At 38.0% G+C, this 15,209-nt stretch overlaps 1 protein-coding gene across 1 annotated transcript in view; it reads right to left on the reverse strand.

The window, feature by feature from the left end:
* Positions 1-546: 546 nt before the first annotated feature.
* LOC149022623 (eukaryotic translation initiation factor-like) overlaps positions 547-15,209 on the reverse strand; it is a 17,782-nt gene continuing 3,119 nt past the window's right edge. Inside the window, exons 2-6 of the mRNA XM_089150633.1 lie at positions 11,225-11,460; positions 10,251-10,419; positions 10,025-10,150; positions 1,113-1,178; positions 547-1,027 (exon numbers count right to left, since the gene is read on the reverse strand). Coding sequence (XP_089006759.1) covers positions 980-1,027; positions 1,113-1,178; positions 10,025-10,150; positions 10,251-10,419; positions 11,225-11,451 — 636 coding nt within the window. The 5' untranslated portion in view covers positions 11,452-11,460 and the 3' untranslated portion in view covers positions 547-979. The remainder of the gene's footprint in view (positions 1,028-1,112; positions 1,179-10,024; positions 10,151-10,250; positions 10,420-11,224; positions 11,461-15,209) is intronic.

Here is a 15,209-nt window from a genome sequence, read left to right on the forward strand (position 1 = left end):
ACACCAAGCAAGCAAAAGTGTCTCGGGATGGTAGTGCCTCCAAAATTATCCAAAAGCCAACGACATTCCCAATCGAAAGGGAGTGATGTCTGCAGTGGGGAGCCAAATGGAAGTAAGGGCGAGGTACCATATAGGTTTATGAAAAGGCAAGAAAAGGAAGTGCTGAATATCTTCCTTAGGATGTTGCGAAAGGAACAGAAGGGATAACAGCACCGGTGCGGTGGGAAGCCAATGGAAAAATGTTCCCCAGACGATGAGAGAATGTTTAGCAATGCTACTCATAAACCAGACAAAGTTGTACCAAAGGACTAGAGGAGTGGAGTTTCTAAGTGCAAGCAGATGGAGTCTGGATCAGCTCCCCCGACGCCCCCGACCACACAAAACAGTGGGGCCCATGGTGAAAAATATTTTTTGGAAAAAATCAAAAAAAAATTAAAATTTCATCCATGGGCCCCACTGTTTTGTGTGGTCGGGAACCCGTCGGGGAGCACTCTGTGCTACCCCGACGGGGTGAGGATCCGAATTCTAAAAAATGTTGGATTTGGATCGGAACCCTACTGCCTCAAGCGATTCTCTCACTTAGGCAGTTCAAAGGATCCTATTCCATACTGTCAGAGGTTCTAACGGGAAAGAAAAAGGATTTCTCTAACTGTATCTGGTAAGCCCGATGCAAGAAGAATTACATACCTTTTATCCCATTTTTGGATCATACCCACATAACATATTGCGGGAGAACCAACCAATAAGCCAACCATTCTATCTTTTTTATGTATTTTATGGCAATCACCATAAAAGCAGAGACCAAGAGCATATTAGTTTGTCACAGATGGAATAATCAATACGCTAAAATACTATACTCATCAGTGTATTACAATTAGATCACTTGATGCTTTTTGCTTAAGAAATCCACACAGAAAATCATCTAAAATTGATCATCACAGTATCCAACTCGGGCGAAATTGATGTTATGAAAGATTTCTCACACATTGTATCGACCTCTATTTGATTTTTCCCTCTTTGAATCATCCTGCAATATGCAAAGGGGTAAGTCTGAGGAAGAGGGCATTCAAGCTTTGATGACATGGTAAATATTATGACCAAACGATACTTACATGGAAGCTATATGAAATCTTATCAGTGACATCGATGATCTCCTTCCACTTTCTCCCAATGCTCATCTACATAACGTGAAAGAACAAACATGGAAAAGTCAACATAATTACAGAAGCATAGCATTTTACACTGGTTAGGACTTAGAAGAGTCTACAATGATTTAAAAGATGTGAACTGCAATGATCTAAAGATTAGATAGTTCGAGGTAAAGCTCTAATCTTCAAGTCCTACCAGATGCAGCAAATAAATTCCAATAAACTTCAGTTTCATTAGCAAAAATTAAACGAATGGTGCAACAATTATACGTGCAACATGAACAGAAAATGTCAGACTTTCAGTCAATCAGAAAAAACTTGAAAGGTTAGACCACTAAATACATATAAAACAAGAAAAGTTCTCTAGTCTGGGGTAGAGTCCTATAGACCAGTACAAATGTCTGCTACATTGTGTATCAGACAAGAGCTGAAATCTTGTGTAGAGGTAGATCCCAAGGTTCCAACTCGCATGTCATATAACAGTAAAAAAGGAGTAGGCTAAATGGAAAACAAAGCTTCAATTAGACTTTGAAAAAGGAAAAGTTCAGACTGCAGAAAATACAACAGGATCTGCCAACACAAGGGAACATATTTTGGTTGGATGAGTCTGAAGTTTGAAATGTTGCCAATCTACGCTTCTAGAAATCCATTCTATCAGGCAGGGCCACTGCGGAAGCTGCTCTATTTCTCCCAAACGGTTCACATTCTTGCTTAAGATTTCAAATTCAAGCGTATAAGATTTCAAATGAGACTACTCAAACATTTGATAACTACTATCTTCCTCAGGTAGTCACTCAGCTGAATATAGGCATGTCATATCTCAATTGACCTTCACCAAAGCCCGTTTACAGACTGGTTGAGCTTAGATACAAGCAAGATGAACATTATTACAGAACACTTAAGACGTAATCCGATCCCATGGCATCCCATGGCATCCCATCAAATTCCATAGGGCTCTAACCATTCAATATGTACCATACATTTTGCTTTCCCAGTCGGCATAATGCTGGTCACACTGGGTACTATTTTATGTATATTCATGTCTAAGCAGATTAATGCTTCGCTGGAACATGCCATATTCTAATGCATCCAATTGCTTGTGGACCACCCAATCAGCATTTGAGTCTAGAAGGCTCACTTTTAACCACTCATTTAAGGTCCAGAAACTTTCATAACTGCACGTAGCTCCTGTCAATTTCAATTATTTTCCGATGTCCCTTTGCCATTTCGCATACACTTCTAAGGGTTTCCTGACAAAGTTCTCTGGAGGCCAAAGCACCATAAAAGAAAAAAAAAATGGGATTTTTGTTTCTTGCAAGCCAGCTGCACACACGCATCCCTGCAGGTGTGCTGCCTAGCTAGTGCGCAGGCGATGCCCCTTGCTGTTGTGGCTGCTTCTGCAGGCTTCTTTTTGTGGAATTATTAATGCCCAAGTGTGTGGCCCTGCGGCCATGTGCAGCCCCAGCGCATGCATGCTGCCTCCCGTGTAAGAGCTCCTGTCTTAAAATTGCTATTCCAACCACTCTACACACAGATTGTTGGACTTTAGGCTTCTGTCATTGATAGAACGTCGCTATTAAATCCATTAGGCTAATGATGAAAGTGACTAAGTTGACTAAAATGAAGAGGTAAAAAGTCCAACTATCTAGGCCTTCTCTCTCATCAGCAAATACAAAAATAGAGTAAACTAATTAAAAGAATTTCTGTGAAATCATTGATTCGTCTGGCATCTATAACATTTACCACTGCTAAGGACTTTTGAGAAGTGACATGTTAAATTTCATAGAATGGCCTACCTCTGAACTTCATTTGGCCATGAATCAGCTATTTGGACTCATACTGATATAAAATGTGTTAAGAATTCCTAGGAAGCCTGCGGTTGGATATGCGAGGGTTTAGGGATGATCTTGGGTAAGTTCTTAAGAATCTTGGAAGGGGTTTCTTGGAGCCTGAATGATTCTTGGGCAGTCTTTCCTGATTCTTTTTTCTCTCTTTCTTTTCTATTCTTTCTTTTCTTTTCTTTTGGATCTTGAATGATACTTGGGCAGTCTTTCCTGATTCTTTTCTTTCTTTCTTTCCTTCTTTTCTATTCTTCTTCGCTTTTCTTTTCTGTTCTCTATTTTTCAAACCTGCCATAAGACAAAGAAGGGGAGAAGAGGGGACGAAATGGGATTAAAGGAGGGGAGGGAGGCAGTGTCGCATGGTCGGGGGAGGTGCTAGGGCTGCCGCAGGGGGGGCCTCTAGGGAGGATCACAGGGGTGGGAGGGGGAAGGAGAAGGGTGCTTAAGGTTTTGGAGGGGTGGGGGAGGGCTGGGAATGGGAGAAAATGAGAGGGAGGGTTTGGGGTTGAGAAAGGGGCTGGGATGTCCTTACTGGTTTTAGGAATGTCTGAATTCTGAATTTGAGTGAAGTTGGCTGTAACTACACTTGAAGAAGACAAAGTAATAAGCTGGAATTGCAGAAAACTAAATAAACTCCTCAACCCAGGTCATGGGCTATGTTTCCCATGATTGCATGTCTTCGATTTTATTAAACTTTCAACTGATTTGGTTGAAAGGAGGTGGGGCTTTAAATAGCCCTACAATTGGACGGAAAATACTTCAACTCAAATAGGAAACTGATGTGACCAAGGTTGACCACCCTATAATTGGGCCAACACCTAGGCCCAAAAAGCCCAATCCAGAGCTGGCTGAATAACCCCAGGGGTATTTTGGTCATTTTCCAGCCCTTTTAGGGTTTAATATGGGTTTAGTTGGAGTTGCCTCGATCCAAGAGTTATGGATCTACTTTAATTTTTTTATTTGGATTAATATTTTGTGTTTTATAGTCCATTTTAAATTCTTATGAGTTGTATAAGACTCTTACCTATCTTTTAAGAGTTTTCTTTTGATTAGAATTTGTCCTTTATTGGGATTCTATTATGATTTAAGAGTCCCAATTAAAGTGTCTAGTGGTTTCTTTGGATAGTGCTAGTTGGATAAGGTTCCAGATAGTTTGATTTGATTTCAAAGAATGTAAAGGCCATATGGGTGAAAGCCGCGGAGAAACACTTTTTCTTGTGCTTGTTCCATTTCTCATTGTTGAAATCTTGTATGGTTGTAGCAAAACGGACACATTTCTGCGGCAAAATGGGAACAAAATCTTGTATGGTATGCATAAATTGGGCACTTTTTATTTTTTTAAATAAAACCAACAAAAGAAGTTAGACACATCTATTTAAACTTAAACCCACAATTGTTCAAAATAAAAAAATAAAATATAAATAAATAAATAATATATATATATATATATATATATATATATATATATATATATATATATATATATATATATATATATATATATATATATATATATATAAATAATACATATATATAAACAATTTCTCACCCAAGAATTATCCTTCAAGTGATTAGAGGCATCCCATTGTTGTTGCCAATTGATTTGCAATCATCTTCTTTAGGTCCTCCATTTGTTTTGCTTCATTTTAATTATTCCTGCTTCCAAGGGGATGTACATAAGGTTCGATATGACTTCTTCGGGTATCCAATTTAGGTCTCCAAACATTCTATCAACACGTTGAAGGATCTATAAGGTTTGTGAAAACCCATAACGCATTTTACTCAAAATTGGAAATCTATTCTTTAGGCCCAAAACACCGCTCTATAACGTTCCTTACCAAAAAGTAATTGTGGTTGAAAAGTTCAACTGCAGTCTTTGCTTGTTGACCTCTCCCCTTGAAGTCTTTAAATGATATCCAATACCCTTAAAGGGTACCGAAAATCATTACGAGACTTCAAGGGGAGAGTTCGACGAGCAAAGATTGCAGATTTCCATAGGCACTCTTCAATGAAGGACATTATAAAACAATGTTTTTGGTGCCTAAAGAGCATATTTCCAACTTTGGCTATGCATCATGGGTTTTCATTGGAAACTCAAACCTCAATTGCGACTACTTGTGCTTTTCACAATTATATCCATGACAAGCAACATGCTTTGACAGAATGTTTGAAAAGAGTTTGGAGACCCGAATTGGATACCCGAAGAAGTCATATCATAACCTTATATACCTCCCCCTAGAAGCAAGCAATAGTCAAAATGAGTCTAAATAAATGAAGGGCCTCAAGAAGACGATTACAAATCAGTTGGCAATAATAGCAAGATTGCCTCTAATCACTTAATACATTCTATTCTTGGGTTTATAACTTCATTGTTAGCAATTGTGTATATACTCTTTTTATTGTGAACAATTGTGGGTTTAAGTTTAAATAGATGTGTCCAACTTTTTTTAGTTGGTTTTATTAAAAAAAAACACAAAAAAAAGTGTCATTTTATGCATACCATAGAAGATCTTGTGCCCATTCTGCCACAAAAACATGTCCATTCTACAACAACCATACAAGATTTCAACAACCAGAAATAAGAAATGGGCACAAGGACAAGAAAAAGTGTTTCTTGCCCATTTTCAAGAAATGGCCATAGAATCATTGCCATAATAGCCGAGTAGCCTGTAATTTTCAGTTTTTATTGAATAAAGAAATTGAATGTTTATTGCCAAGATGTGGTAGGTTTCCTTTGAGAGGGACCATGTGGTTGTCAAGGTGAGCCAACCGATTTTCTGCCAACTTCAATCTTCAAGCATTCAAGCATACAAACACAGCAGCCAAGTAAGTCCAGTAGCTTCCCCACCCTAGCCCTGTCCTACGCAACCCTAGAAACCTCTCCCCCTTCCATCGTAGGACCTCCCAGCCCCTTCCCCAACTTCTAGAGGCCCCTTATTCGCTTCCCCCCACACCCTATGACAGCTCCTGACCCTTTCCCAGTCCCCCCTTATGCCCCACAACTCCTCCAACTCTCCCACGGCAGCCTAGAATCCCATCCCCCCATTACTTCTGAATTCCCCAGCACTTGAGCCTTCCTTTCATGATCCCTTGGGTCGCATCACCTCTTTGCTATTAGATCTGCAGTTGATCTCTGACTTAGGCCTTGTTTTCTTAATTTCTACAATTCTGCAAATTTCTAGAAATTCTGAAAAAAACAGACCTTAAACCTTCTGAACCCTGAAACCCAGTTTTGAAATTACAGAACCAGCAAGGATAGCCCTCATCCACCCTAGCCGAACCTTCACAAATCCCTAAATTCTGATTTCTGCAAATATCCAAAACCCTGTTCACGCTGTAACTGTGTTGAGTGTGAAAACACCCTCATAAACCCTAGAATTTCATTCTTCGCTGGAATTTCCTGGGCAAACCAAAATCTAGGGAAATAATCTCAATACCCTTAGCCCTAGATCCTGGTTCACATCAGACACCTAACTTGACTCAACTAAGAAATCCTTTATAGACTAGGATCTCCTTTACAACTAAATAAATATAAATAATAAACACAAAAGAAGGAATTTTAAACAAAAACCCCTTGCACTATTAAAGCTAATTAACCCAAAGAAATCTCACTTTAAAATGGATTCCAATTGGGAAGCCCACAATGACTATGACTCTTATCATAATTCACAAAATACTGATCCAAACAAAACGCTAAAGATAGATCCATAACCCTTGGATCGAGGGGTTTCAACCACAGATCCCCTTTTGAGCCCCAAAAGGGCTTGAAAATGACCAAAATACCCCTGGGGTTTTGGCCAGCTTTGGGTTGGATCTTTTGGGTCTGGGTTTTGGCCCAATTATAAGGGGCTCAACCCTGCTTACATCAATGAAATGATTCCCTAAACCCATCCCCAAACATCTTACATTTGCATCATTTTGACCATAACTCTTACTCAGTTATCCCACCCATCTCACAGAATGTGAGATGTAGGATCTCATCGGCCAGCAGGACACTATTAGCGGATAACACCTTTGGGGCTTGTCTCTTCCTCAAGAGGAATGATTTGGATATATCCTACACATAACTCCTCTAGATTATTATAAATTTGGTTCTTTTTACAACCTATATTGTGATGAGACAAGGTTATAAGTATCATCTCAAATAAAATGAGTGATCCTTAAATCTGGCTAGTGCAATACCAAATAGTTTCTTGGTTGTGCTTGCTAACTTAAGAAAATTTCCCACTCGCCACCAACTACCTAACCTTCTCCTTTCAAGCAAGATAACATACGAAGAGTATAATGCTGAACCATCAGTGCACCAGACAGTGATCTTAATTTTATAATGTCATTTGTTAAGAAACCAGGTGAGAGACATGTGGACTCAAATTTCACCATAATTAACTGGAGAAGACAGATAATGTAGAATCTAAAAACATTTTTGTCGTCACTGCCTAAATATATCTCATTTTATAGTGGATAATAGTGTCACGGATCCTCAAGAAAGATAACATGACCTGGGAAAGGGCTGCTATGGTGGCTTTTCACAGGAGCATTAGAAGAATATGAAGAGGAGGGAGACAAACACATGAGACCGCCGGGGGGGGGGGGTTGAAGAAAGTGCACATGCATACAACAGTCACACAAACATAAATCATAATTTCCAATTTATATATAATGATGGAGAACTATATCATATTTACAAAGAAATTAAGGACTTCTAATTAAAGCCAACTCCCTAACTAAGAAACTAGTTCAAACTATGAAACTAAAAGTAATTAGATACTAAATACTATGTATCTCCTTCTAAAATAAATGAAATAAAATAAACAAAGACATTAGTCCCCAGAGTAATATATTTGCTGATCCTACTACACCCGTGTCTCACAATTTGGATCCAGTTCATTCTGGTCTGGAAACCCAGTTAGTCTTGGGTCTGCCCAAGGTTGTGTTTCTGCATCAGAGAAGCAAGAGAGAGAGGGGAGAGAAAGGGGGGGGGGGCAGGGCAGAAAACGTGATGCCTTTCTAGACCTAAAAGTCTTAGCATCCACAAATGAATAATTTATGTATCCACTACGACATATTTTTAAATGCATGCAGGCTGCAGAACCTAAAGCAAATGACATCCATACAGAGCTCGAGTTTAAGGGTGCATCGCCTCTGCCTTTTGGAGGGAAGACCATCCCTCACTTTCAATTAGGTCGCATGACATCCTTTTGTCATGCATCACCTTTGTCCAACTAGAAACCATGGATATCATCCTTTGGAGAAAAACTGCATCACATCAGATCATGCATAAACTTTGTCACAAACAGCCTCTAGAACAACTATTCATCAGTCACCCTTTTAGGTACACAACACTTCGCTTAGTCCCTGCCTGCTCTGGATTTAGCGATTGTGTCAAGCACACTAAAGAATCATGAATCGAATTTCAACACCCTCCATCCCTTCATGCCAGTATGTTGACAATTCCACCATTTGGACAATGCAACAGCAGCAATCGCTTTCAGGAGCACCTGTCATCCAAGCATCAGTTACCATCTATAAAAAATCTTGAATCACTTGCAGGGTGCATAATTTTTGTCTTTCTTCCTTTGCTTTGTGTCAACTGGTTGCCTACTACTGAATAATGTACTCTCTTTTTATTATAAATGGAGGACCTTGGTGATCTCATCAATCACTCAAGCATCACGAACCTAATTTTTATATTAACACCTACATACACCTTTAATGATGCATGGCATCCTTGATTGGTCAAGCGGGTAACTTATACAATCACATGGAGATAACACCATTTCTGTTGAAGGGAAGAAGCAAGAGTTGGGGAGCGAAGGATGAGGAAGAGCCTAACTCCAGTTAACTCCTCCCTCCAATGACCCCTTCCGAGAGCCCCATCCTTCCCTCCCCTCCAGTTCCTTCCTCTGCCGCTCCTAGACCATGGTCCATCCCTCTTCACCCCTGCATCATTTTCTCTCCCTAACATCTCTGATCTAAGCCTTCATTTTATCTCTCCACTCTCTGATGGCCCTTCCCCCGAGCTCTTTGTCCCACTTCTGCTCTTGAACCCAATATCAAACTCCGGAGCTTCACTCTTGTTGGTCAATTTTTGGGCGCCAGACCCTCTTTCACCGTGGAGAAGTCCTCCCTATCTAGACAATGCAAAGTTCTACCTCCTCAACAATGGCTTACTTCTTTTCAAGTTCCCCTCCTTGTCAGCCAAAGAAACTGCTCTTGATGGTGCCCCGTGGCTGATCGGTGACAAGCCCATTTTCCTTCGTCAATGGGAACCATCTTCAAACCTCCATAAGATTAACTTAAACCATTTACCTCTGTGGATCACCCTCCCAGAGCTGTTTCTGTAGTTCTGGAACAAAGAATGCCTCTATAGGATTGGCTCAGCTCTTGGTTCCCAATCCGCACTGATGCCTGCACCGTGCAAATGGAAAGACACTCCAACACCAGAATCTGCATCTATTTGTACGCCTCTTACCCGCCTACATCCTCGATCTCCATCAAAGATGAAACTAACTACCTCCTCCGTTCAGCCAGTGAAGTACAAATGGCTCCCCCATATTGCACCCATTGTCTCTTGTTTGGAAATTCCACCTCCGCCTGCTAGGAGATCCCTTCTTAGGTGACCAAGCCAGCTGCTGCCACCATTCCAAACGTCAATGTGGAACCTCCCTGCCTGCTACATCAAGGGATTTGACCCTTTAATGGTATGTACAGCATGCCTCAAAACAATTTTGTGTTGCATCTTTAACCTTCAGCTGAGACTCAAACCATAAATTTAAGGTATGGAAGTGAAAAGTAACCAACATACTCCATTGTAACATGATTCTAAATGTTAATTGCACAAAGGTTATTCCCCTCAAATGGGGGGAAGAAGAAAAAGCAGTTGAAAAGAGAATCAATGAAAGAAAAAGTTGTTATATTCAAAGAGGATTCTATAATTTATCTTTCCAGTGTGTACCACTGCAAGTCTTTTTAACATGAAATAGCGATGACCATTCAGTATCCGATAATCAACTTCAACAAGTTTTAGTCATATACCTGAGTAGCTTCATTAGAAGCTGTTCTAGTCCATAATGCAACCTTGTCCTGCCTCTGGCGCACACTTGCAACCACCCCACAGATCTCGTCACTTTCCTCAAATTGCTCTCCAATCAGTGCTATCAGCTATAAAACGGAACCATTCGTCACAGATTACAAGCATATCATAAATAAGCTTTGTGAAAGCTTGTCATCAAATTAGAAACAAATAACAGAAGAACCATACAGTATCAAGCCACATAGTATCAAGCATGGTCTTCCTGCTGCTGGTAACAGTCCACTTGCCTCCATTGGCACATTCAGGGTCTTCCCATTTGGGCTCAATCCCAGCTTTAAACAAATGAAATTCGGCATTGGCAGGAAACTTACTAGGTCGAAATATCTGATCGTACAAGCTGCAAAGAGAATTAAAGTTCTAATTCAAATTAATTACTTGAAAATTAGGAAAGGACCTAATTGAAAATAGAAAGATGAGGTCCATCGACATCAGGAAATCGTGATCAGATGAAAATTAGAAAGAGCAGTCATCGCTTCTTCTTTATATCTCAAAAAAATCCAGATCTTAAATAACTAAGGAAAAAAGTAGAGGAATACAGAAACCCACAAAATAAAATCAACAAAGAAAAAAAATTAAAAATAAAGAAATTTAAGAAGAATGTGATGCAAAAGAGTTTCCTTTCTTCTTTTCACTTTGATTTTTGTTTGAAGAGATCATTCATTATGGGGACTGAGAACTGGTGTAGAATAAAGAAAGATTATGAATGAGTTCCAATTCTCTAAGGGTGCATTTAGTAATGTTCTTAGAAAACATTTTTAGCATTCTTTTGTTCTTTCGGAACAGAAGAACGGGTTAGAGGCGTTTGTTAAAACGGTTCTTTCTTCTATTCTTTAAGAATGGACCAGTCAGAAAAGTGGTCTGAAGAATGCCTTTTGCGGAACATCGGAAAGATGTTTTTACCAAAGAACAAAAGCAAAAGTGAGAAAATTGGACCCAATTAAAACCTTAAAATGAGTTTATCAAACACCAACTTATTCTAATAGTGTTCTGGAAATATTTTCAGAACGGATTTATCAAATGCCCATTTTTCCGAGCAAAGAACGGTTTTTTAGCATAGAAACACTAAAAAACAGTTTTGCATAAGAACTAGTCTCTCAAAAGGGAAATGTTACCAAACACATACTAAGAGTCTGAGGACATACCACCAGAACTCTTCAACAGTGTCAAAGGTGTAACCTTTGCGAAGAGAGCTTCCCCAAGCAGCACCTTGCTTTGGCTTTGATTGGTTATCAAACCAAAATGTCCACTTTCGCTCCAGCGGATGCCGAGGCTTTGTCTCACTCTCCTCTGTGGTTGTTGCTGTAGCTCCTGCAGATTCAACCATCATCTCTCCTTCACTGGCCATGTTCTGTTCTTTCTGCTCTTCCATGTTTTTTTCCTGCCAAGATCAGAGAAAGAGGGAAGAGGTTGTATAGTCATAAGCATGGCAAGGAAAGAGTTCCTGTATTTGCCTATATTGATTGATTTATGACACAAAATCTCAGACTACCTAAATTTGCAGTAGGCTGAGCCTTGCCAGGCCTAGCCTGGCCCAAGAATAAATGCCAGATATTTAATGATTTTATTTTCCAGAAGCAAAGCTTCAAAATTACTATATCTATATACTAGAAAAATATAACTAAATAAACTTATAAAAAAAAACATTATGTAGATACACCATCTACAATGTGAATGATAATTTAATTTTCTGATTGTTTTACAAATAGGATAAGTATTTTATAAGGAAAAAATTCTATCACTCTCAGTCACCCCTCAACTTACCTATTATTTAATCAAACTCCCTGCTTGACACTTCAGCTCTTATTCCCCCCAGAAATGAACTCTTACCCCTCCTACCCAACTACTCTAAAATAAACAAATTACCCTTAATTTCCATTTCTCAACTGGTTCTTTTTACTTCTTCAGTTTTGTCCTATTTTTACTTGTTGATAGTTTACTTTCATTATGTTTTCTTTCTTTCTGTAAGATGCAGTTAAGAGAGCCATCTCTTCTTGACTGTAACCACATCTCAGTGACTCATCCCATAGTTCTACCCTGCCATTATTGCACCCATAAAGCTCCAAATAAAGAATCCCAATCTCACCATCACCTTCAAACAGCGGTGATAGAATGAGGAGAAGTGAAAGACATGCACAGAAGAACACCGATATGACAAGCAAAAGTAAGAAACAGAGGAGAACAGAATGAAAGCAAGTGAGGAAACATTGTCCTTTATTGAATTTTGTAACGTTTATTGATCACATTGCCAGGAATTTTTGGCCATCAACTGACAAAATTTCATCCAAACAGGTCAGAATTCATAATGAATTTATGTGATCATTTGAACTGAGTAAGTTTTCGGAGACAAACCATGCATGTAACATGTAATATTTTCTTTTTACTCTTCTGGAGGAAAAGAATCAGGTTGCATTGTTTAGAAATAGTGAAAGAACATATAATATGTATGTCTGTTCAGAATTAGTTGTACTATCCGCATTTTAATGGAGAGAGAGGCGGGGAGGGGGAGATATAAAAGGTGTCAGTTAGGGGTCAAAATGAGGGGTAAATTGGCAACTCTTAAAATTGTTGAGAAGAACGAGAGGTAAGACTTAAACATTCACTTTTTTTAGGGAATAAGATGTGAAACTTCAATCAGGAGTTCGAATAAATATTAGGTAAGTTGACGAGAGTTGTAGAAATTTTGCCTTTTTATATAACTAAAAACTAGGGGTGTCAATTCCTAGACCAGGCCTACCTGAACCAAACCACCAGCTTGATAAAGCCCAAAGGGGCCCAAACCAAACATTATCAAAAGGGTATTGGACTTTGGCTTCAAAACCGCATAGGTTTAGGCCCTAGTATAATCGATGGTGAGCCAATAGCTGAACATATTGAACCGGACGATATCAACAGCAATACAATAACAAACCATTGGGCGTATAGTTTTCTACAGAATGATGTCTCTTCATTTAGAATCTTCTCATGGACTTTTTCACAACCAAAATCAGACCGTCAAATAATTCTTCAATTTCAACTTTGATCAAACCAAGCAAATCAACTTGATTGTTGTTTTCATGGGATTCAATTTCTTCTACTTCTGATTCATCTTCTAAGGATTGTAAAATGTGTGATATCATATCATAGAAATTACTGTTAATATCACCAAGCTCCTGAAGACCTATTGTCAAGTTAGACAGCTCTTATTACATTTTAGAGAACCCCTTGCTGAGCAAATGGGATAAATCGTCTAGATCAATTTCCATGTAGTGGGTTTAGGATAATAATATGGGAAAATTTCCTAGATCTACAAATTTTGAAAAGGATTTTCTTCACAAAATGTTTTTAGAAAAGTTTTACTCTAACAGAGTTGGTAAGTAACTCATTCCTTAGTTAGTGGAAAGGGTCTGTCTTAGGAGCAGTTACAACTGAATGAGAGAATCGATGCCGTCCGTCCCGTCCTAGGCTGATGGATTTATTTTTGAAAAGAATTACCAAATCCCTAATTTAGTGCTAATTCTTCCCGCCCAACCAATATTTTACTCTAAAATACTCAAATTATCCTTCTAATTCCTAAAAGTTAGTTAGCAATGCTCGCGTCTAAAATTTATGAACTACTATTTTGCGTCCTTTTAAAATTTTTGTCGTTTAAATAAATCCTAGAAAAAAAGAATTTAAAGTAATAAGAGGAAAGGAATCCCGAGGAGAAAGTCGGATACCAAGGGCAAGGAAGGCCCGACTTATAGGAGATTTTGTCGAGACAAGGCAAGTATCTTTATATTAAAAGGTTTAAAGTTTTTTTTTCTAATAATAACTTATCATCCTCACAATTTTTTAAGTTTACTTATACAATATGGTTTTTCTTAATTTTTTTTAGATAATAACTTATCCTTATAATTTTTTTATAAATTAAGTATAAGAATTAAAATGGTCAATTTTACTCACCATTACTAATGCAACTTCTTTCCACACCATTCCTCAAACAATTTTAGCTTTATTTCATAGAGGAGTGAAATGAAATCAAAATACCATGATCGATCAGCATTAAAAAAGATAAAAATAATGACCAACTCCTCGAGGAAAAACCAAAGTTATTCAAGTTCTTGCTATAAGATAGGCTAACATTGTTTGAGGAATGGTGTGGAGAGAAGTTGCGTCAGTAATGGTGAATAAAAGTAACCATTCTAATTTTCATACTTAAATTATATAAAAAGATTTAAATGGATAAGTTATCATCAAAACAAATTTAGAAAAATTATATTGTATAAGTAAACTATTAAAAAGTTTCAAAAACCATGAGGATTGCAAACTAGGTTGTATGAATAAATGAATAAAAAAGAAATTAATAGTCATGCCATGTGGATGATAAGTTATTTATTAGAAAAAAGACTTTCACTCTTAATAAAGTCTTTTTCTAGGATTTCTTTAAAGAAATTTTAAAAGGACATGAAATAGTAGTTTACTTCTCAAAATTAATTTTAGACGTGAGGATTGGTAGCTAACTTTTAGGAATAAGAAGGATAGTTTGGGTAGTTTAGAGTAAAATGTTGGTTGGACAGTAAGAATTAGCACTAAATTAGGGATTTGGAATTTTTTTCAAAAATAAAATCTATTAGAGTAAAACTTTTTTAAAAACATCTTATTGAGTAAATCTTTTCCAAAAATAGTAGATCTAAGAAGTTTTCCATAATAATAATGGGAGGTCTGTAAATAAGTGGGACTCTAAAAAGGGATGGCAGAATTATAGATAGCAAAACTCTGTATGTGGATTGCAAGATATTAAATAACTCTATTAAGGGATGTCAAACTTGTAAAGCAAAAGAAACTTAGAAGTGATGTCAAAATCATAATATTGGAATCAAAATTAGACAAGGATCCAATGCTATGTTTGGGGAGGGGAAGGGTAAACTTGGACAACAAAAGGTAAAACAAGACTTAGGATAAGACTTAAAACAAAAGAGAGGGTAATTCTTGAAAAGTGGGTTTTAGAGAGAGGAGGGGAAAAAAAGAAAAAAAGAAAAGGAGTGAACTTATCACTGCTAAAGGAGATGATGAAGTAGCTAAGACTTCGACTCTAGGTTGAAAGTTGTGGCGTCTGCTATGCAAGGAATCAGGAGAAAACCCAGGAGACCAGGTACGACTTCTTTTCTG

The sequence above is a fragment of the Hakea prostrata genome, chromosome 3 (assembly GCF_041222555.1).
Source record: "Hakea prostrata isolate BN-2017 chromosome 3, UWA_Hpros_2, whole genome shotgun sequence".
NCBI classification, from domain to species: domain Eukaryota; kingdom Viridiplantae; phylum Streptophyta; class Magnoliopsida; order Proteales; family Proteaceae; genus Hakea; species Hakea prostrata.